Genomic DNA, 24027 nt, shown 5'->3' with positions numbered 1-24027 from the left:
CCTTTAAACGTCCTCTTTGTGTCGCAGGTCGTTCAAACAGCTGATCGGAGGTCTGGATGACGTCAACAACAAGGAGTACGACAGCGACGAGGTCAAAGCAAAGTGAGTTCATTCATATGTTTAGAGTATGTCATGTAGTATTATTGATTATGTATTCAGAGTGACGTAACTTAAGTACGGAACTTACGTGACAAAAACGACGTGGTTAGGTTTAGGAAAAGATCACATCTACTGTATAATACACTGACTATGGAGAAGTAGCTCATACTGAGAAACAGCTGAACTGTCCCTTTAATGTCCTCCACTGTTCCTGTATAGTGTTCAGGCAGAAGCAGATTTCTTCTCCAGCGTGTCACTGAGTGATTTCAACATCATCTGCACTCTGGGGATGGGAGGCTTCAGTCGCGTGGAGCTGGTGAGTTTATACTGGATATGAAGATGCTCTGTAGCGGCTGATAACATATATATAAATATATACATACTTCCTCTGGACTGTACTGAATAATTCTGTGTTCAGGTGCAACTAAAGAATGACCCCAATCGATCGTTTGCCCTGAAAGTGTTGAAGAAACGCCACATCATGGACACCAGCCAGCAGGGCCACATCCTGTCAGAGCGCCGCATCATGATGGAGACTCACAGTCCGTTCATCATCAGGTCACACTGCGTTCTTTCATCATCAGGTCACACTGCGTTCTTTCATCATCAGGTCACACTGCGTTCTCATGTCTCTGAGGATTTATCAAGGTGTAATTAAAGGAGCACTTCACACTTCAAGAGGTGACTTTTTGTTGGTTGTTACCACTCTGGAGAACCCGTTCTCAATCCCAACTCGTCAAATACCGCCGTTTGGTCAGCGCCCCGTGGCATCGGAAACCGACACACGGAGGCGCCTTTTAGCAACAGCATGTGACAAAGCGCGCTTTCATCAACTCCAATATAAACCCACCCGTGGCGTTATTCAATGGTCGGAGCAGTGATGTAGTATTAATAGTCCGTTCAGGGGGAAGGAGGGATGAGGAGACCGCTGTTCGTGTCTCGTGTGAAACTAAACGTAATGTTGACTTATTTCGTCATGTAAGTCTTTAGTCACGTGAGTCGTCGGTATCGTCAGTCCCGTGAGTCATGTGAGTCACGAGTCAGTAGTCATGTGATCGTTAGTTATGTGAGTCGTTAGTATCGTGAGTCAATAGATCACGTGAGTCGTTAGTATCGTCGGTAACGTGAGTCACGTGAGTCGTAAGTATCGTGAGTCAATAGTCATGTGAGTCGTTAGTATCGTCGGTAACGTGAGTCATGTGAGTCGTTAGTATCATCGGTAACGTGAGTCGTTAGTATCGTCGGTAACGTGAGTTGTTAGTATCGTCGGTAACGTGAGTTGTTAGTATCGTCGGTAACGTGAGTTGTTAGTATCGTCGGTAACGTGAGTTGTTAGTATCGTCGGTAACGTGAGTCACGTGAGTCGTTAGTCAGTGAAGTTAACGTCAATCACGACCGTTTCCTAACCCTAACTACAGTATGTGGTTGTGTTGCCTAAACCTAACTTCCTGTGGAAACAGAAGTTTATTTTGAAAGGACACTATGTAACGTAAATGAGGACGTAGAGGAGGACGTAGAGGAGGACATAGAGGAGGACGTAGGAGGCAGACATTGGGACAGACACTCACTCTTTGTCTTCCTGCAGGTTGTATCGGACGTTCAGAGACTCTAAATATCTCTTCATGCTGCTGGAGGCGTGTCTCGGAGGAGAGCTGTGGACGCTGCTGAGAGACAGGTGTGTGATCGTGTTGTGCGAGACAGGTGTGTGATCGGGTTGTGAGAGACGGGTGTGTGATCGTGTTGTGAGAGACAGGTGTGTGATCGTGTTGTGCGAGACGGGTGTGTGATCGTGTTGTGAGAGACAGGTGTGTGATCGTGTTGTGAGAGACGGGTGTGTGATCGTGTTGTGAGAGACGGGTGTGTGATCGTGTTGTGCGAGACAGGTGTGTGATCGTGTTGTGCGAGACGGGTGTGTGATCGTGTTGTGAGAGACAGGTGTGTGATCGTGTTGTGAGAGACGGGTGTGTGATCGTGTTGTGCGAGACGGGTGTGTGATCGTGTTGTGAGAGACAGGTGTGTGATCGTGTTGTGAGAGACGGGTGTGTGATCGTGTTGTGAGAGACAGGTGTGTGATCGTGTTGTGAGAGACGGGTGTGTGATCGTGTTGTGAGAGACAGGTGTGTGATCATGATGTTTGAGTGTTAGATAAATAGATAGATAGACCGTGACATCATCAGCGTCGGGCTTCACCTGTGTTTCAGGGGATCGTTTGACGACGGCACCACTCGCTTCTACACCGGCTGCGTCATCGAGGCGCTGGCGTTCCTGCACTCCAGAGGGATCATCTACAGAGACCTGAAACCGGAGAACATCATCCTGGACCGCCAAGGATACGCCAAGCTGGTGAGGACACACAACAACACAACGATGTGGTCAGATACTTCACAGAGAACATGTTCATAACGTGTGTTTCTGTTCATCAGGTGGACTTTGGCTTCGCTAAGAAAGTAGGTCTGGGTAAGAAGACGTGGACGTTTTGTGGGACTCCGGAGTACGTCGCCCCGGAGATCATCCTGAACAAAGGTCACGACAGCTCGGCCGACTGCTGGTCTCTGGGGATACTGGTCTTTGAGCTGCTCAGTGGCAGGTACTGTACACCAGCAGGTGTTTTCATTAATGTCAGCAGGTTTCTCAGGACCAGAGGACCCGTTTCTGTATGAAATCTGAAGTTTCCTCCATCGGGTTATCTAGGTCAGGTTCTGGTCCTCCTCAGGGCTCTTTAGGAACTACTTTTATGCCTGATTAATCACATGATTAATCACGATTCATTTTGTATCTGTTCTAAATGTACCTAAAAAGGAGATTTGTCAAGGCTTTGTCTACTGCCTTTCTTTCAGACATTTTTTGGGATATTATTTATTTTATTTAGGACAATTTTGGACGTTTTTTTTATTTTTCTTCTGCCTTTCTTCCGCCTTTTTTTCTGACATTTTTTGGTAATTTTTAGGACATTTTCAGATATATACAAATTATTAAAATATAATAATCAGAATGTTTAACGCAATAAACTGTCTAGAGAGTCTAATTTTGGAAGCTTTTTATTACGATTTGCATGGAGTCATCAGAAATGTGTAAAACAATAAATACTATTATTGCCCAGCTGTGGTGGACATGAAACCCAGTTTGTCCTCCCTGTCTCCAGTCCTCCGTTTTCAGGCTCTGACCCCATGAAGACCTACAACGTCATCCTGAGGGGCATCGACATGATCGAGTTTCCCAAGAAGATCACCAAGAGCGCCGCTAACCTCATCAAACGCCTCTGCAGGTCGTCCACAGGCCGACAGACCGTTATTACATAAACGACAGCATGAAGCTGCTTTTCCTTTTTAAACATCTCTACGTGTGTCTTTCTTTCAGGGACAACCCGTCAGAGAGGCTCGGGAATCAGAAGAATGGAGCGAAGGACATCCAGAAACACAAGTGAGAGACACATCATCATGGGATGTCACTGTGAGTGCTCTCTGCAGGAGATAAGAGACTGTAGTCATGGCAACACGTCTTTGTCGTTCAGGTGGTTCGAAGGCTTCAACTGGGACGGCCTCCGCCAGGGAACCATCGGCTCTCCGTTCACCCCCCCGGTGGGTGTCCTTCAGCGTCTCTCTGAGGTAACGGCACACAGACAACGGCTTTAATGTCTCGTTTTCTCCACCAGGTGGACGGACCGCTGGACAACAGCAACTTTGACTATTTCCCAGAGGACGTAGAAGACCCTCCTCCTGATGAAGAGTCCGGCTGGGACCTCGAGTTTTAAGCGTGACGTGATAATCATCTGAAAACTGAACAGAAAATACATTCTTGCGAAAGAGAAAGTGAAGCCATATCAGAGAGCGTTTTACTCCTTATCGGTGTTCACATCGAAGCCGAAGGTCAAAACAGAGACGGTAAACACATGAAGTGTTATCACAGAGCAACATGAGGACGTCGGAGCATCAGGGGGACTGTTAAGAAAATATTATTAAGAATAAAATCAAAATATTTAAAGGAAAAGATCATAAACTTGAATAAAAAGTCATAATATTACAAGACAAAATTTGTATAATTAAATCATAATTTATGAGAAAACATCAAGTCGTAAAATATAGACAATTAAGTCGTACTATTTCAAGAAATAATCATAATATATAGTCATCATTCTACAGGAAAAAATCTAAATGTTGAGATTAAAGTACTATTTTGAGAAAAAAAAGTCATATCTTTTGAATAAAGATGTAATTCTTACAAAAAACATTCATATTTAGAGAATAAAGTCATGTCAAAGATAAAGTCATAATTTTGCAATGCAAATCATAATATGTGAAGAATAAAGTCGTACAATATCAAGAAAAAAAAGCACAAAGTCGTAATTTGTTAGAACAAATTCGTATTATTTCATGCAAAGAGTCATAATATCTCAAAAACAAGTCGTAATTTTACCAAAATAAAATAACATATCATGAATAAGGCTGTACTATTTGGAGAAAATACTATTATTGTTATTATAGTGCAACATTATGACGTCGGAGGATCAGGGGTACTGTTAATACAAAAAAATAATTAAGAATAAAATCTAAATATTTAAAGCAAAAAGTCATGAATTTGAATAAAAAGTCATAATATTACGGAGTATAATATCAGGGCTCATAAATCAGTAAATTCAATTTCATAACTATTTTACGAACGGCTGTGACTGAATAGAAAATAGTGAAGTTTGTGTGTTTGAATAGTTGTCAGTTTAATCGTGTTTTTAAAAAGTATATTTTGATATTTTTGCACTGAAACCACGTGTTGAAACTCCATTATAGTTTAGTTTAGTTTGGACCTTCAGGGTTCGTCTCTCTCGACAGTAACACACTCCTCGTGGTGGTTTCATGTACGTCACTGAATCGTGTGTTTATGACGACGTCACTGTGTTAAGTTTGAATCAGGGAATTAAAAGATTAAAACACGGGTCTTTTTTCTGGTTCTGAAGCTTTACAAGGGACAATAACTGTGTTTTCTTGTTTTTGTCTTGAAATAGTTAATCTAATAAACAAGGAAACCAAAACCAAACAACAAGTCTTCATTCTGTTTTTCTTTTCTTTTGTGCCGTTTCTCTGCTGTTCGCACGGCCATTTTCAAAAGGCTCCTTCGACCTCTGACCTCCAGATATGTGAATATGTGAGGGCTTTTGTCCAAAATGTCAAAAAGTCAGAAAAAAAACTCAGGAAAATATTAAAAAATGTCAAAAGAAATTTGAAAAAAGTACCATAAAAGTCTGAAAAATTTCAGAAAAAAAGTCCCATTATGGTCACAAAATTGTCTGAAAAAAAAGTTAGAATAATGTCTTAAAATATCCGAAAAAAGTCTGAAATATACTAGCTTGTCATGAAGGAGGTTAAATAACGCTCCAAACTGTCATGAACTGTCATGACCATGTTTAAAAGGGTCCCTTGACCTCTAACCTCCAGATATGTGAATGTGTGAGCGTTTTTGTCCGAAAAAAATTCCAAAAACTTTCCGAAAAAATGTCTGAAAAATGTAAAAAAAAACAGAAGAAAGTATGAAAAATTGTCCAAAATAAATCCTGAAAATTTTTAGAAAAATGTCAAAAGAAAGTCTGAAAAATTTAAAAAAGGAGTCCGAAAAATGTCTGAAAAAGCCTGAAAATTGTCCAAAAAATTTCAAAAGCCAGAAAAAAGTCTGAAAAAAAAAATGAAATAAATAATGTGACACACTGACAGCTGTTGTTGCCTGTTGGGCTGCAGTTTGCCATGTTATGATTTGAGCATATTGTTTTATGCTAAATGCAGTACCTGTGAGGGTTTCTGGATCAATAAATTTAAAGATTAAATATCTTAATTGATTGACAGCCCTAGTTTTGGACTGTTGGATGGACAAAACAAGACATTTAAGAAGAGAGCAGTATGTAATAGTAAATGGTAGTGCTTCAAACTCAGTTCATATAACATGTGGTGTACCACAAGGATCTATTTTAGGACCCTTATTATTTCTTATTTACATTACCACAAAGGGACTCAAAACAACCACAAAGAGACTCAAAACAACCACAAAGAGACTCAAAACAACCACAAAGAGACTCAAAACAACCACAAATAGACTCCCAACCTTTCTCCTACTATAGTTCTACACTACTACTGAGCAGCAAATACAAATAAACACACAGATTTGTGTGTCAGCCCAAAGAGAGAACAGAGACTGGACACCAGTATGAAAACTGTCTGATCCTCTGGTCAAACTGTGAACACGGCTGACAGGAAAACAAGGTGAACACGTGACAGAGACTCAGTCGGACGAGGACTATTGGCTGTAAAACTGCAATCAGATATATTCCAGTAAAGCTCCACCTCTTCCTGTACGCAGATATACACTGAGGACAGCACATGTGATGATCAGAGCAGAGAGACGGTCTACCTGGACGTCATGGATCACCTGTTGGTGCTGATGCTGTTGCTGTGGAGCTCAGGTAGGACTCTGCTTTAAACATGATGAGTTATTATTCACATATTTCATCTTTAAATCAGAGAACAAACTGATCACACACACCAACATCACATCAAATGTTCAAAGGACGACTAAAAGGGGAAATGTCCAGGGTTCATACAGCTTTTATAAAGTCAAATTACATACAAAAAAAGTGTGATTAACTTGTGATTAATCACGATTAATTATGGACAATCATGTGATTCATTTGTGATTAAATATTCTAATTGATTGACAGCCCTAGTTTTGGACTGTTGGACGGACAAAACAAGACATTTAAAGACGTCACCTTGGACTCTGATGAACTGTGCTGCACATTCTTCACTGTTTCCTGATGTTTTATAGACTCAATGATTGATTACTTATAGATTCATCAACTATTACTATAGTTGCAGCTGTAATTCAGTCTCCTCTCAATGACTCTCTGCTCATGTTAACACGTCCACCGGAAACTGGCAGCATTAATCTGAGAGGAACATCTCAGTCCGTCCTGGTTGTCATGGTAACAGAAACCACAGTTTCATAGTCTGTTATCTGTCAGCATCTTCTTATCAAAATGATCAGTTCCACAGAAATGCAGCTCAGAGAGGTTAAAGGGACATTTCGCAATCCTTTACGTTGATGTCCACTCAGTGCTGATGGTAAATGTAGTCCACTGCCATCTTGTTTTTGGCCGTCGCCATCTTGGTTTTTAGCCGTCACCATTTTGGTTTTTGGCCGTCACCATCTTGGTTTTTAGCCGTCGCCATCTTGGTTTTTAGCTGTCACCATCTTGGTTTTTAGCCATCGCCATTTTGGTTTTTGGCCGTCACCATCTTGGTTTTTTGCCGTCACCATTTTGGTTTTTAGCTGTCACCATCTTGGTTTTTAGCCATCGCCATTTTGGTTTTTGGCCGTCACCATCTTGGTTTTTAGCTGTCACCATCTTGGTTTTTGGCCGTCACCATCTTGGTTTTTAGCTGTCACCATCTTGGTTTTTAGCCATCGCCATTTTGGTTTTTGGCCGTCACCATCTTGGTTTTTAGCTGTCACCATCTTGGTTTTTGGCCGTCACCATCTTGGTTTTTAGCCGTCGCCATTTTGGTTTTTGGCCGTCACCATCTTGGTTTTTAGCCGTCGCCATTTTGGTTTTTGGCCGTCACCATCTTGGTTTTTAGCTGTCACCATCTTGGTTTTTGGCCGTCACCATCTTGGTTTTTAGCCGTCGCCATTTTGGCTTTTGGCCGTCACCATCTTGGTTTTTGTCCGTCACCATCTTGGTTTTTAGCTGTCGCCATCTTGGTTTTTGGCCGTCTCCATCTTGGTTTTTAGCCGTCTCCATCTTGGTTTTTGGCCGTCACCATCTTTGTTTTTAGCCGTCACCATCTTGGTTTCTAGTCATCGCCATCTTGGTTTTTAGCCGTCACCATCTTGGTTTTTAGCCGTCGCCATTTAGTTTTTTGGCCGTCACCATCTTGGTTTTTAGCCATCGCCATATTGTTTTTTTGCGGACGCCATCTTAGTTTTTGTCCGTCATCTGTTTTTTTTCTTGTTTTTTGTCTGTCAACAAAGTACAACTGAACTCCCAGACCGGACAACGACGCAACAATCAATCAGCAGGTAGCCCCGCCCTAAAGCATCCCCTGCTTTATGGGGGATATATGGGGTACCGGGGTCGTTATTACGAGCCGTCCGGTCCTTGTATAACCAAAGTGACAGCTGTGTACGTATACTTGGCACAAAGTCACACACGTTTCCAGTGGGTGTTGGCCTCCGCCAGGGTTGTCCCTTGTCGCTGAGCCTGTTTGTGATTTTCACAGACAGGATCTCCTAGCGTAGCCAGGGGGAGGAGAGGGCCCTCAGAATTGTGTCTCTGCTCTTTGCAGATGATGTGGTTCTGTTGGCTCCATCAGACCGTGACCTTCAACGTGCACTGGGGCGGTTTGCAACCGAGTGTGAAGCGGTCAGGATGAGAGTCAGTACCTCCAAGTCTGAGGCCATGGTTCATACATGGTTGGAGCGGGAGATGGACAAGCAGTTCAGTGCGGCATCTGCAGTTATGCAGGGGTTGTACCGGTCACGATTTACCAGTCCATCTACGTTCCAACCCCACCTATGGTCATGAGCTTTGGGTAATGCCCAAAAGAATGAGATTGTGGCGAGAAATGAGCTTCCTTCGTAGGGTGGCTGGACTCAGCCTTAGAGAGAGGGTGAGGAGCTCAGACATCTGGAGGGAGCTCGGAGTAGAGCCGCTGCTTCTTCGCGTCAAAAGGGCCCTGCTGATGTGTTTCAACCTCCTGGACTCCTCCCTTTGGTTAGTTGGATGTGCCAAGGGTAGCCCCGGGGCAGACCCAGAACACACTGGACAGATTATATATCTCGTCTGGCTTGGGAACGCCTCGGGGTCCCCCAGGAAGAGCTGGAAAACGTTCTTTACAAAAGAACCTGAGAGTGTTTGTTCTGTCCACGGCTGTGATCCAATCATGCTACTTTATCATTTTCTCCTCAGGACTCCAGGCTGAAGGAGAACACAACTCAACAGGTAAATAGAGAAAGAAAAGACAATTAAAGAATCATTAAAGCAAAATCAATCAAGTTTTAGTTTGATCTGGATTAAATTCACTTCTTTTACTGATGACTCTCTTGTTTCTGTTCAGAGTCTGATGATGTCAGGTTGGTTGGAGGAAATAGTCGCTGTAATGGAACACTGGAGGTGAAACATCAGGAGGTCTGGAGATCAGTGGGTGACGTTTACTCTGTCTGGACCGTGAAGGTAGCAGCTGTTGTCTGTCGAAAGCTGGACTGTGGCTCTGCTGTTTCTGTAAGACGGAGAGAGGACTCACACAGATCTGTGTGGATCTTCAACTGTGACTGTGTTCTGTCTGGATCTGCTCTCAAGGAGTGTGTAGTATCAGATTTATTTTCTTCCTTCCTGGATCTCACCTGCTCAGGTAAGCCTAACAGTGACATCATCTATAACATCATCTATGACAGTAATGTACCCAGCTTGACACACACAGGCATCTGGAATGTAATTCGACATCTGGAATCCGAAATTGCTGAAATCAGTAGTATTGTAAAGATGTGTTCTGTTGTTAATGATGAACTCATGTTGGAACTGTTCTGAGTCCAGTTTGAATCACTGAATTGTTGTTTCATGACATCTTTATTATTTAGTGTCTGGTGTCTTTTATCTCTCTATTTGATCTTCTCTCATCTCTCCAGACTCTGTCAGGCTGGTGAATGGGACTAGTCTGTGCTCAGGCAGACTGGAGGTGATGTCTAACCCGTCCAACCAGTGGTGGTCCTCAGTGTGTGACGCTGACTTTGACCAGCAGGATGCAGAGGTGGTCTGTAGGCAGCTTGGCTGTGGGGCTCCTTTAGTCCTCCAGGGGGCGCTCTATGGAGACGTGGAGGCTTCAATGTGGACCAAAGAGTTCCAGTGTGGAGGAACTGAGTCTGCTCTCCTGGACTGTAGAAGCTCAGGCTCAGAGAGAAACACCTGCTCACCTGGCAAAGCTGTTGGACTCACCTGCTCAGGTAGAAGAGGAGCTGCAGCTCTGATCTGGTTCATTTCTGTTCTAATGAAACTCACTTTATTCTTTTACTGATGACTCTCTTGTTTCTGTTCAGAGCCTGATGATGTCAGGTTGGTGGGAGGAGACAGTCGCTGTGCAGGAACACTGGAGGTGAAACAGGGAGACTGGAGACCAGTGGATTACTCTGACTGGACCCTGAAAGAAACAGCTGTTGTCTGTAGAAAGCTGAACTGTGGCTCTGCTGATTCTGTAGAACGGAGAAAGGAGTCCTCATACAGATCTGTGTGGTGGATCAGCTCTGACTGTGTTCAGTCTGGATCTGCTCTGAGGGAGTGTGCAACACCAGATTACTCTCCCTACAGTCTGAATCTCACCTGCTCAAGTAATCCTAACAGTGACATCATCTATGACATCATCTATGACATCATCTATGACAGTAATGTACCCAGGTTGACACACACATGCAGCAGCTAGAACGGCATCGGAGGAAACATGCTGTGAGATCATATTGGTGCCCCGTGTGAGGCATAGTATTGTTGGCAATTATTCATAATTGTGTGATATTCATTTTCAGCATTATTTTTGGTCAAAACCTACATTTTTATTCCGCTTCCAAACTAGCCAAAAGTGTTAACCTTCAACACCACTAGGCTGCCACAGCAGTAGATGTCCAGCTTTACATATAAACAAGTGCGTTGTGGTGAGAATTGATTCATTCAAATTCAACTAAAGCACTTTGAGGGATTTGTATTATTGATAACACTTTAAGTCTCATAATGTTATTCTAAGTACTTGATATTGATGCTAGCCATTCAAGTTAAACCTACTCTTTAGAACTTGTAAGAATTTTGGTTAAGCAATCGAAAACCAGGTATTCAATGCAATCTAGTCAAGCTATCACAATTTGCTGTTAATTCAACTGCTCCTTTAATTAAGACACAGCGTACCGTCGGCCCTGTGCAATACTGACAACTCTCAAATTCATCCAGTTATTATATCAGACCATGGACCAATCAGCTTCGACCTAGTGCATGAAACAGACCCAACCCCTCCAAGTAGGTGGCAGTTCAATACCTCCCTCCTAACAGTCAAAGATTTCAACAACCTCATCTCCAGAAAGTGGACATCCTTTCTTGAATTGAACGACTCTCCAGAAACATCACCATCTAGGCTTTGAGAGACAGCTGAAGCGGTTCTTAGAGGACATATTATCTCAAATTCTACACATAGAAGAAAAATCTCTCTCTCTCTCTCTCTCTCTCTATTTGATCTTCTCTCATCTCTCCAGACCCTGTCAGGCTGGTGAATGGGACTAGACTGTGCTCAGGCAGACTGGAGGTGAAGACTAACCAGTCTAACCACTCTAACCAGTGGTGGTCCTCAGTGTGTGACGCTGACTTTGACCAGCAGGATGCAGAGGTGGTCTGTAGGCAGCTTGGCTGTGGGGCTCCTTCAGTCCTCCAGGGGGCGCTCTATGGAGACGTGGAGGCTTCAATGTGGACCAAAGAGTTCCAGTGTGGAGGAACTGAGTCTGCTCTCCTGGACTGTAGAAGCTCAGGCTCAGAGAGAAACACCTGCTCACCTGGCAAAGCTGTTGGACTCACCTGCTCAGGTAGAAGAGGAGCTGCAGCTCTGATCTGGTTCATTTCTGTTCTAATGAAACTCACTTTATTCTTTTACTGACGACTCTCTTGTTTCTGTTCAGAGCCTGATGATGTCAGGTTGGTGGGAGGAGGCAGTCGCTGTGCAGGAACACTGGAGGTGAAACATCAGGAGGTCTGGAGACCAGTGGGTGTTCGTGGCGTTTACTGGACCCTGAAGGAAGCAGCTGTTTTCTGTCGAAAGCTCGGTTGTGGCCCTGCTGTTTCTGTAAGACGGAGAAAGGAGTCATACAGATCTGTGTGGTGGATCAGGTCTGACTGTGTTCAGTCTGGATCTGCTCTGAGGGAGTGTGCAACACCAGGGAACTCTTCCTCTATGCTGTATCTCACCTGCTCAGGTAAGCCTAACAGTGACATCATCTATGACATCATCTATGACAGTAATGTACCCAGGTTGACTCACACATGCAGCAGCTAGAATGGCAGCAGACTGACTCCAGCAGCCATGACGGAGTCTGATGAGCTGCTGCCTCCGTAAATCAGCTGCTGAATGCAGCGTGATATATATCTGTATATATGAAACATACATGTCTGCTGCTTCAGGAGTCCCCTGGGCCGACCAGCAACCAGCCTGAAAGGACTCCTTCTTCAGCTTGACAGCTTTCTTAGCCACTGGTTTCCACCAGCAGCTTCTTTGGTTGCCACCATAAAGGCCCAGACACACCAACCCGACATCAAAGAACTAGCAAAGGCAAAGACGAAGGCCACCAGTCACGTCGCCTCACGTCTCCTTTGTCTTGGCCAAAAAGTTGAACTCGAACTCACCGCAAAGACGACAGCAGACGGCCAGTTAGCACGAACGTTCTGCGCCTACGTGAGATGAAATAACTCTCCACACCAGCAGTTCACGGTAGTCTGTATTTGTCATTAAAAAATGGGACGGCGGATATAGAAGCCGTTGTTATGATACGTACATAAAACAAAGCGGCGCTTGTCGACCATTTTCACACCACTCTCACCACTCAGAGTAGACAGATAGGCCAGTAGGACAATAACTAGAGCTGTCAATCGATTCACATATTTAATAACGGTTAATGACATGACCATCCATATAGTTAATCCTGATTAATTGCATGAATCGCAATTTTTTTCATCTGTCAAAATGTAAATTAAAGGGAGATTTGTCTAGTATTTAATCCTCTTATCAACATGGGAGTGGACAAATATGCTGCTTTATGTAAATGTATGTATATATTTATTATTGGAAATCAATTAACAACACAAAACAATGACAGATATTGATCCAGAAACCCTCACAGGTACTGCATTTAGCAGAGCAAATCTAAGCGCAAGCAGGGGCTATTTGAGTGCAAGGACAGGGTTTTGAGGGAAAGCATTACAAAATGTGGATCTGAAAGTCATGATCTCAAATTGAAAGACTACACTGTTGAATGAAGATAAGAAAAAAGCTCTATAATGTGTTGACTGTCCATGTGTTTGATCAGATCTAAGGCCTTTCATCATCAGAGCCATCGTCCTGCCGCTGATTCTGCTGTTGGCGAACATTGGCCTTTACTTCTACTGTAAGGTACTGACACACGTCTGTTGTTCAGACCACTGACTGACATGAAGCACTCAGTCTGTGTTCATTGAAGTGAAGAGAGAGAGGAGTGATGCAGGAAGTCACATCTGTGTGCTGTCATGTGTCTCCAGGCCACCAGGGGGCAGAGGCCGGGCAGACGGGAGAAGGCCGAGCCGGATTATTAGAACCTGGGTGTTCCTGCAGCTGAAGGAGGGCCGACTGAAGAGGAAGGAGCTCAGGGAGCAGAGTAGCACCTCCACGGAGCTCATCTCACATCCAGATGGATTTATAACACACAACCCAGCAGCAGATCATTTTATACGCATGTTCCCTTTAAACAAGCTGTACATATTATATTACATTATATACTATATTATTATTACTCTCAACATGAAAACCAACAATGTGTTCGTCTCTTCATACGTTCTGACTTCCTGTCAGCTTCCATCCCATTGGTTCCTACTGAAGACGTAATTCTTTAAAAACACCTCACAAATATTTAGTTTCATTTGAAAACTAGCCTTTAAAGCAGGAATACCGAAGTCCAAGCAGCCGGCACAACTTGAAACTAAAGACACACCGACCCAGGCCGATCCAGGCCGATCCAGAACAATGTTGGCCAATCTGGGTTCGGTGAACATCTGTTTGTTAAAAAGTAATAGTAGTCACAGTAATTCCAGTAATTTTGGTAAAGTAAATAGTATTTTTTGTAACAAAGGATTTTTCTTATTTCATGAGAATCTTACATTCATTTTGTAGTTAAGTATTTTGATCATTTCATACGAATTGTACTTCATTTTGTACTGAGGAAATTTACTTGTTTTTGTACTTATGGAATTCACTTAATTCAGTAAGAAGGACTTTCAATGTTTCAGAAGAATTTTCCAAATTTTGCATTTAAGGATTTTGCTTACTTTGTAACAATTTTGCTTATTTTTATAATTAAGGGTTTTGCTTGTTAGAATATAGTAATTTGTTTAAGTTTGTAAATAAGAGCGAGTAGTAATAGTCATTTTAGTTAAGTAAATAGTATTTTTTACAATTAAGGATTGTGCTTATTTCATGAGAATCTTAATTTTGTAACTAACGAATTCTATTAATTTTGCATTTAAGGATTTTGCTTTCTTCATAACAATTTTGCTTATTTTTGTAATTTAGCAGTTTTCGTTCTTATAAAAGAATTTCCTAATTTTGTAATTAAGGATTTTGCTTACTCAACAAATTTACTTAATTTTGTAATCAGTTTTTTTTATTTCATGAGAATTTTACTCATTTTTGCACTCTTAATTTTGTTCATTTTGCAAAGTTTTGTTCTTGTTTTATAATTAAGAATTTTGCTTATTTCATAAGAATTTTGCTTCTTTTCTTTGTTGTGCTTAAAAAGTTTTTGATAGAAAATATCCTCATTACTAATCCAATAATGTGAATAAAAATATGAACACATACAGTACGTAGCAGCCTTCAGAGATGATAAAGATTAAAACATTTTGAAGTCGGGTCCAGGTGGATCATTATTGGACGACACCATGTGACCCGTCTGCTCACAACCATTTAACAACCAAAACCAAAGCAGAGCGTCATCAGGAGGAGAACTTCACACTCACCTGTGCAGATCTGTGTTCAGATGTGCTCCAAATATTCAGTTCTCAGGTCACCATTGTTGCTGTTGGATCAGGACTCATGTTTGCTGGGAGAGATGAAATGATTCAGATCACTGTAATAAATGTATCACCATCATCTGCTGTGTTCAAAGAAATAAAACCGCTTTCAGAAGCTATGAAACTCTGTGAATGAGCTCATTTTAACGTTGTGAAAATGTTTGGTTTGGTTTCTTTGTACGTGAGCGCTCTGCATTCACCAGAGAAGAAGACGTCAAGGCTTTGGTTAGGACTTACTAGAGCAGGGGTCAGCAACCTGCGTCTCTTCAGCTCCTCTCCAGAGGCTCTCTGTGGATTTATAAAAATGGAAATGAATAACTGTTCTTTGTTTACATTTTCATTTGTATTTCTCATTGTTGTAGGTCTATGGTACGACGGTACGACGGAGTATTAGGGCCACATTGAGGAAAAAAATACATCTGAGATTTCGAGAACAAAGTCGTAATATTACGAGAACAAAGTCATATTATAAAGTAGTTCTTTTCTTTTTTTCTCGTAATATTACAACTTTCTTTCTCATAAAGTTGTGACTTTATTCTCGTAAAGTTCTGACTTTATTGTGTAAATCTCAGATGTTTTTTCCTCAATGTGGCCCTAATACTCCGTAGTACATTGTCTCTTTGGCCCTCACTGCATTAGACTGATATACTATATACTTAGACTATAAACTGTGTTACCTTCATCACAATGATCACATGTTTTGCAGCTCCAGACAGATTTTTTTTTTATTTGCCTAACATGTCTCTTTAGACGGTAAAGGTTGCTGACCTCTGGACTAGATCTTAAGTCATTCTAAACAAACCATTTGACTGGAAACAAGCCTGAGAGATGGTTGTTTTTCCCACATGGCTGGTCTGAGGAGCTGAGTGTGTGCTGGAGGGGGAGTTAATGAAAACTGAAGTGTGAGAGATGTTTATCAGCCCGTTGACCTCCAGGCTACTGAGGTTCACTGGTTCCTGTGGTTAAAGGCCACGATGGAAACGCAGCCGCCTCCACTAACGACTCTCTCACACTTTACCGATAACTGACTCACAGATAAGACACACCGACTTTTCCACATCTCCTGCAACAACAACAGCTGGTTTACAGCTGGACGTCTAAAGTCATTCACCGCTGACACTTTAACATCATCTTCTTGTTTTAGAATAAACCAGAAGTTCAAACTAAGAACAAAGAACCGAAAAGACAATAAAAGAAGAAGAAAGAAAAGAGATATTAAAGGCAATAAAATTCAATAGAATCAGAAGTTCCATGGGTTTTTAAATGTACTTTTGTTTTCAGCTTCACTTTGAGCAAATGAGCAGAACCTCTTGACTATGGACCGCCATCTTGAAGCCTCAAGTTCGACATTTTGGCCATCGCCATCTTGGTTTTTGGTCGTCTCCATCTTGGTTTTTGGCCGTCGCCATCTTGGTTTTTGGTCGTCTCCATCTTGGTTTTCCTCCATCGCCATCTTGGTTTTCCTCCATCGCCATCTCGTTTTTCGTCCGTCACCATCTTGATTTTCCTCCATCGCCATCTTGGTTGTTGTCCATCGCCATCTTGGTTTTCCTCCATCGCCATCTTGGTTTTTGTCCATCGCCATCTTGGTTTTCCTCCATCGCCATCTTGGTTTTTGTCCATCGCCATCTCGTTTTTCGTCCGTCACCATCTTGATTTTCCTCCATCGCCATCTTGGTTGTTGTCCATCGCCATCTTGGTTTTCGTCCATCGCCATCTTGGTTGTTGTCCATCGCCATCTTGGTTTTCCTCCATCGCCATCTTGGTTTTTGTCCATTGCCATCTCGTTTTTCGTCCGTCACCATCTTGATTTTCCTCCATCGCCATCTTGGTTGTTGTCCATCGCCATCTTGGTTTTCCTCCATCACCATCTTGGTTGTTGTCCATCGCCATCTTGGTTGTTGTCCATCGCCATCTTGGTTTTTGTCCATCGCCATCTTGGTTTTCGTCCATCACCATCTTGGTTTTTGTCCATCGCCATCTTGGTTTTCCTCCATCGCCATCTTGGTTTTCCTCCATCGCCATCTTGGTTTTCGTCCATCGCCATCTTGGTTTTTGTCCATCGCCATCTTGGTTTTCCTCCATCGCCATCTTGGTTTTTGTCCATCGCCATCTCGGTTTTCGTCCGTCTCCATCTTGATTTTTGGCCGTTGTCATCTTGGTGTTCGTCCGTCACCATCTTGGTTTTTGTCCATCGCCATCTTGGTTTTCCTCCATCGCCATCTTGGTTTTCGTCCATCGCCATCTTGGTTTTTGTCCATCGCCATCTTGGTTTTCCTCCATCGCCATCTTGGTTTTTGTCCATCGCCATCTCGGTTTTCGTCCGTCTCCATCTTGATTTTTGGCCGTTGTCATCTTGGTGTTCGTCCGTCACCATCTTGGTTGTTGGCCGTCACCATCTTGGTTTTTGGCTGTCACCATCTTGGTGTTCGTCCGTCACCATCTTGATTTTTGGCCGTTGCACAATGAGTACTTTAACTGATGATACTTTAGTGTAGCTACGTTTTACTGCACAATGAGGACGTGTACTGCATGAGGCTGAGAATACTTGTGTACTTTTACTTGCAGTTAGTAGGATTTGAAAGCTTTTACTTGTAATGGAGAATGTAAACATTGTTGTATTTGTACTTTTACTGCAGTACAGGCTCTGAGGGTCCTGCTGTGTGTTTCTACTCGACTGAACGACTTCACAGGAAAAACAGACGTGACTTGAATTAGAAAGCGAGGCTTCCTGTTTCCTCTCGTCCTGCTATTTTTAGAAAGTAATACAGATAACAAGAAGTCCAAAACTTATTTATGTTCTTTATTACCATCTGATCCGTTAATAATAAAACATACTGTAGTAAAACTTGCTTTATGGAAACTTTATTTGTATTTTGGTGGAATTTTTTGCTTTTATTCAACTGTTTTCTTGTTGCGCAATATAAATATAATGATGGTAATAATAATAATCCTTACAAAAAAGAAGTTTATTCAAGTAGCTATTAGTTACTTACTAATACTTCTTAATACTAATAATACTACTAATATTTCTTTTAAACTTAAAATTGCTTTCAGATGACTTTTTATGTACTTAATAGAGATAAACTTAACAAAATTATACTTGAGTATACTTGGCTTATACGGACAAGTATACAGAAAAGTACATTTGGCTAAGTACTATAAGTTCACTTAAGAAAACTTACAAGTATACTTGCAGTAAAAACTATTAAACCAGTAGTTTACTGAGAGTATACTTTAAAGTGTACTTTCATTAACTAAAAAATGGGCTACAAGTATATAACTGAACAGCTTACCTATAAGTTCACTTGTAGTATAGTTCATATTATAGTTGCAGTGCAAAATACAACTTTGATATAAACTAGTTGTGTACTCAGAGTTTACTACTCTTATATTAAAGCATACTTTTATAAACTAAAAAGAGGGCCAATTTAGTACCAAGAAGTATTGAAGTAGTAAACTTACAAGTATACTACTAGTACATTGATATTAGTATACTTATTACATAAAGTACACTTTGGAATATATTTAAAGTTTACTTAAGTTTACTTCATAAAATAAACTTTTTGCAGGGGTAGTAGGTTAGTGGTGATTCTGCACAAAACAAACTCATTTTATCATATATATATATATATATATATATATATCATATATTATATTATAATATATTATATTATATCATATTATATTATATTATATTATATTATATTACATTCTATTATAATATATTATGATATATTATATTATATCATATGATATTATATTACATTCTATTATAATTCATTATATTATATAACATTATATTACATTATATTGTAATATATTTTATTATATTATATTATAATATATTATATCATATCATATTTTATTATATTATATTATATCATATTATATTATATTATATTATATTATATTACATTATATTATATCATATTATATCATATTATATTATATTATATTACATTATATTATATCATATTATATTATATTATATTATATTATATTATATCATATCATATTTTATTATATTATATTATATTATATCATATATTATATTATATTATATTATATTATATTATATTATATTACATTATATTATATCATATTATATCATATCATATTTTATTATATTATATTATATTATATTATCATATATTATATCATATCATATTTTATTATATTATATTATATTATATTACATTATATTATATTATATTATATCATATCATATTATATTATATTATATTATATTATATTACATTATATTATATCATATTATATCATATCATATTTTATTATATTATATTATATTATATTATCATATATTATATCATATCATATCATATTTTATTATATTATATTATATTATATTACATTATATTATATTATATTATATCATATTTTATTATATTATATTATATTATATTATCATATATTATATCATATCATATCATATTTTATTATATTATATTATATTATATTACATTATATTATATTATATTATATTATATCATATTATATTATATTATATTATATTATATCATATTATATTATATTATATTATATTATATTATATTATATCATATCATATCATATTTTATTATATTATATTATATTATATTATATTATATGATATTATATTATATTATATCATATTATATTATATCATATTATATTATATTATATTATATCATATTATATTATATTATATCATATTATATTATATTATATTATATTATATGATCGTGCTGCTGCACTTTAAAAGTCTAAAATTATCTCGTGACTCCACTGCTCGGAAACCTCGTGCATCCTGCAGTTCGCGTGGAAATATCCAATTATCTGTTGGAGTTAATTACAGCCTGAATGAACCATTAACAGCCCCCCCCCCCCCAACCCTCCCTGGTCAGTCCCACGCAGACTGGGTATAAGTATCAGGTGTGGCAGCAGACAGACAGTCAGTCAGACAGTCAGGACCAGCAGGGACCAGCAGCAGGAAGACCAGAACCAGAACCAGCTCCAGCTCCAGCTCCAGAACCAGACAGACCATCATGCTGCTGCTGCTCCTCCTGCTCGGCCTCAGCACCGCTGCAGGCTTCGAGCTGCTGCCGGAGGAGGCTGCTCCTCGCCGGGCTCGCTTCTCCTCCAACAGCCCCAGTGAGTCCCGGTTCTATTCACCTTCTATACTTCAACTCTGTTTGACTTTTACACGACCAGCTCGGTGGGTTTACACGTTTATTATAGTTATACTGCAGTGTTTTTATATTTTATACACTGGAAACAACTGCAGCAGGATTTCAACAGTATTAAGCTGTTATTGCTAAAAACAGTGCTTTACTGGTAATACAAAAGAAAACCTGTTAAATTAAGAACTGAACTATAAAGTATTCTTAAAAAACATCACGTTCCTGCTGATCAACTGTCTAAAGTATCATCAGTAACAGTTTCATGCAGTATTTTTAAGTGCCTTTAATTGTATTTAGTGTGACTATTCCTATGTCTGTAACCTGCTAAGTCTATTCATCTAGGCAAAAAATAATGTTTATTAAAATGTATGTAAAAAATAAATAGTGCATTAAAACAAATCAGTGATAAGATAATGTAAAAGAAAGGTGAAAAACACAGCTATATAATGTATCTTTAAACAGTAAATGAACTGTAAAATACTGTGAAATTAATTTGAAAAAAACAGTATTTTTCATTAACAGTACAAAGCTGTAAATGTCAGCTACAGTATGATAATGTTAATTTTACAGTAACATAAAGGCAACCCTGCTGCCAGTTCTTTGCTGTTATTTTACTGGGAGATTCTTAACAGTGTACCTCTAGTGTAACACTTGTGTTTATATTTATTTATTACATCTACTTTACCTGTTTTATTTGCTTTATAAGATAAGATAAGATAGAACTTTATTAATCTCGAATGAACTTCTTGTGTCAGAGATTTGCTCAAAAATACAACAGAATTACAATTAAATTCAAGTGTATAAAATAAGAAAGTACTATTTCTAGCACCAGTGCCTAATAGAATAAGATACATTTAGTAAAATGAGTAAATAAGATAAGATAAATAAAATAAAATATATTTTTTTATTTATCTTTTAACAATTAATTTATTCATTATTATTGCATTTTTTTATTTATTAATTTTCTGCAATTATTTTGAATATATTTATTTATTTTTTGCATTTTTTAAATTGATTTTATATTTATTTTTAAATGCATGTATTTATTTATTTCTGCACGACTTTCCCTTTGCATTTCACCCTTTATTTATTTCTGTTTTCTTTTCTTTACTTTATTTATTTATTTACTAGATATAGTATGATAAAAAGAAAAAAACATGGCTGTATCTCAGAAACTACAAAGAGCACAATCACGTATTTGGTATTTATGAACTCAGAACAAGTTGAATATCAAACTTATGAACACATATGTAGTGTAAAATAAATATTTCACATAAACATTTAATAAACAATGTTCAAGTTTTTCCTCTTTTTTCAAAAATCCAGACTTTGACTATTAATAAAAGTGTGATTTTTCATGCAATCTAAAGATGTCCATGTTGTACTGTTAGATACTCGCCCAGAGTCTGTCCGTACCGAGTTTCAAGAGTTTTGTCCAATCAGAACAAATGTTGTGGTATTTTTCCTCGTCATACTGGATATAGTCTTTGGGCATAAATTAGATTTTATTTAGTTTCACTTTACTGAAAATTGTTTTCTCTGCTTATTTTTAATTTTTAGTTTCAGTTTTAGTTTCCTCTAATAACCCCGATGTGTCTGTAAACCCGTCTGCTTGCAGCTGATGTGGCCAGATGTTTGAACGGAGCCGTCGCTGTCGGCTGTGGATTCTTCTCCTGTCTGGAAAACTCCACCTGCGACACCGACGGGATGCACGAGATCTGTGAACTCTTCCTCCACTCAGCTGCTACCTTCAACACCGAGGTCAGTCTGTCCGTCCATCCATCCGTCCATCCACCTGTCTGTCCACCTGTCCATACACCCGTCCATCCACCTGTCTGTCTGTCCGTCCATCCACCCGTCCATCCACCTGTCCGTCCACCTGTCCATACACCCGTCCATCCACCTGTCCGTCCACCTGTCCATACACCCGTCCATCCATCTGTCCATCCACCCGTCCATCCACCTGTCTGTCTGTCCGTCCATCCACCCGTCCATCCACCTGTCCGTCCACCTGTCCATACACCCGTCCATCCATCTGTCCATCCACCCGTCCATCCACCTGTCTGTCTGTCCGTCCATCCACCCGTCCATCCACCTGTCCGTCCACCTGTCCATACACCCGTCCATCCATCTGTCCATCCACCCGTCCATCCACCTGTCTGTCTGTCCGTCCATCCACCCGTCCATCCACCTGTCCGTCCACCTGTCCATACACCCGTCCATCCATCTGTCCATCCACCCGTCCATCCACCTGTCTGTCCACCAGTCCATCCACCCGTCCATCCACCCATCCATCTACCCGTCCATCCACCTGTCCATCCACCTGTCCATCCACCTGTCTGTCCACCTGCCCGTCTGTCTGTCCACCTGTCCGTCCACCTGCCTGTCTGTCCATCCACCTGTCCATCCACCTGTCTGTCCACCTGCCCGTCTGTCTGTCCACCTGTCCGTCCACCTGCCTGTCTGTCCATCCACCTGTCCGTCCACCTGTCCGTCTGTCTGTCTCACCTGTGTGTGTTGCTCTTCAGGGTAAAACGTTCGTGAAGAAAAGTCTTCACTGCATCTCTCAGGGAATCTCAGCGAAGGTTTTCCAGACGATCCGCCGCTGCAACATCTTCCAGAGGATGATCGCCGAGGTTTGTGACCTCAGACTCTTTACACATGAAGACAACAACTGTCCTCTCTGTCGTTGTTCTTTTGGTCTCTGAGTTTCTGTCTCTTTAAAAACAGGTGCAAGAAGAGTGTTTAACCAGTCATGACATCTGCACTGTGGCTCGAACCAACCCGGACGCCATCGGAGAGGTGGTGCAGGTTCCCACGCACTTCCCCAACAGGTGAGCACTGATGATACACACACCTGATTGGTTCACACAGCCTGCCGTAACCATGGGAACACACCTACCTGCTGGTGTTGTTGCTGACTTCCTGTTTGGCGTTGTGGTCCAGGTACTACAGCACTCTGCTGCAGACGCTGCAGGCCTGCGACGAGCAGACGGTGGCGGCGGTGAGGACGGGCGTCATGGCCAGGTTAGGCCCCGACATGGAGACCTTCCTCCAGCTGGTCCAGAACAAACCCTGCGCCGCCGGCTCCGGCTCCGGCGCCGCCGCCTTCAGCAACCCGTCCAGCTGGAGGAACATGCCCGTGTTCAACATCCAGCCGGGCTTCAGAGGCCGGGACCCCACCCACCTGTTCGCCAGGAAGAGGTCTGTGGATGACACGGAGGGGGGGGTTTACGCCGAGCAGTAGATGACGCCATCACGCCCGCTCACGTGCACTCCTGAATCCCACGCCGATACACAAACATGCAGCTTTCTCCTCAAACTGATGATAACCGTCAGCAACCAGCAGCTTTAGATGATTCAGGGTGATCATCACTTCTTATTATTATCATTATGATTATTATTACTATGAGACCGACTACCTGACATTTCAAAAGAGTGATTAGAAGTGATATTTATTTTCTTAATTTATGAGGCGGTGATATTTAATGTAGTGGGGGGGGGTCCATGCTGGTCGTGGAGCTCTTCACGTCTCCTGTTGGTCTGAGATCTCTTTATTAGTTAAAGGTGGATGTGATGTTTCAATGAGAGGTTACCGTGGTTACTGGTGTTACTGTGGTTACCGTGGTTACGTAGAAGATGGAAGCCGACTGGTTTGTGTTAGAAATAAATAAATAAATGATGTTATATGACTGATTCTGGCTCCTGTGACTTTCATCTGATCAAAACCTGAAATTATATATATATATATATATATATGGTAAAATAATGTGATATACTGACACATAAAAGCACAAAATGGAATGTAAAATAAAAAGACTTCTTCTTCTTCTTCTACTACTACAACCATAGTAGTAGAAACTTAGTACAAAAAAGAAGTTTAGTCAAGTGTGCTAGTAGTATACTTCTTTTAAAACTTAAAATAAG

The 24027-nt window shown here is 40.4% G+C and overlaps 3 protein-coding genes across 4 annotated transcripts in view; all 3 read left to right on the top strand.

The window, feature by feature from the left end:
- LOC141756839 (cGMP-dependent protein kinase 1-like) overlaps window positions 1-4428 on the top strand; it is a 38871-nt gene extending 34443 nt beyond the window's left edge. For both annotated transcript variants that reach the window (XM_074616738.1, XM_074616737.1), the window contains 10 exons: window positions 28-102; window positions 319-415; window positions 518-657; window positions 1685-1774; window positions 2301-2442; window positions 2523-2686; window positions 3242-3364; window positions 3457-3519; window positions 3611-3677; window positions 3752-4428. In XM_074616738.1, the coding sequence (XP_074472839.1) occupies window positions 28-102; window positions 319-415; window positions 518-657; window positions 1685-1774; window positions 2301-2442; window positions 2523-2686; window positions 3242-3364; window positions 3457-3519; window positions 3611-3677; window positions 3752-3850 (1060 nt within the window). In that variant the 3' untranslated portion in view covers window positions 3851-4428. The remainder of the gene's footprint in view (window positions 1-27; window positions 103-318; window positions 416-517; window positions 658-1684; window positions 1775-2300; window positions 2443-2522; window positions 2687-3241; window positions 3365-3456; window positions 3520-3610; window positions 3678-3751) is intronic.
- Window positions 4429-6419: 1991 nt separating this feature from the next.
- On the top strand, window positions 6420-15036 carry LOC141756840 (scavenger receptor cysteine-rich type 1 protein M130-like). Its single transcript, XM_074616739.1, has 9 exons — window positions 6420-6541; window positions 9047-9079; window positions 9195-9488; window positions 9763-10077; window positions 10171-10458; window positions 11365-11688; window positions 11782-12075; window positions 13183-13265; window positions 13391-15036. Exons 1-9 carry the CDS (start codon window positions 6499-6501, stop codon window positions 13442-13444), a joined length of 1728 nt encoding a protein of 575 aa, XP_074472840.1. The 5' UTR covers window positions 6420-6498; the 3' UTR covers window positions 13445-15036.
- Window positions 15037-19868: 4832 nt separating this feature from the next.
- On the top strand, window positions 19869-23796 carry stc1l (stanniocalcin 1, like). The gene is made up of 5 exons (XM_074618019.1): window positions 19869-20071; window positions 21719-21861; window positions 22629-22736; window positions 22831-22934; window positions 23047-23796. The coding sequence occupies exons 1-5, from the start codon at window positions 19966-19968 to the stop codon at window positions 23345-23347; spliced, it is 762 nt and encodes a 253-aa protein (XP_074474120.1). The 5' UTR covers window positions 19869-19965; the 3' UTR covers window positions 23348-23796.
- The last annotated feature ends 231 nt before the right edge of the window (window positions 23797-24027 follow it).

Source organism: Sebastes fasciatus, chromosome 19 (assembly GCF_043250625.1).
Source record: "Sebastes fasciatus isolate fSebFas1 chromosome 19, fSebFas1.pri, whole genome shotgun sequence".
Lineage (NCBI taxonomy): Eukaryota > Metazoa > Chordata > Actinopteri > Perciformes > Sebastidae > Sebastes > Sebastes fasciatus.
Note: the sequence above shows the minus strand (reverse complement) of the source record. Positions and strands in the feature narration are given on the sequence as shown.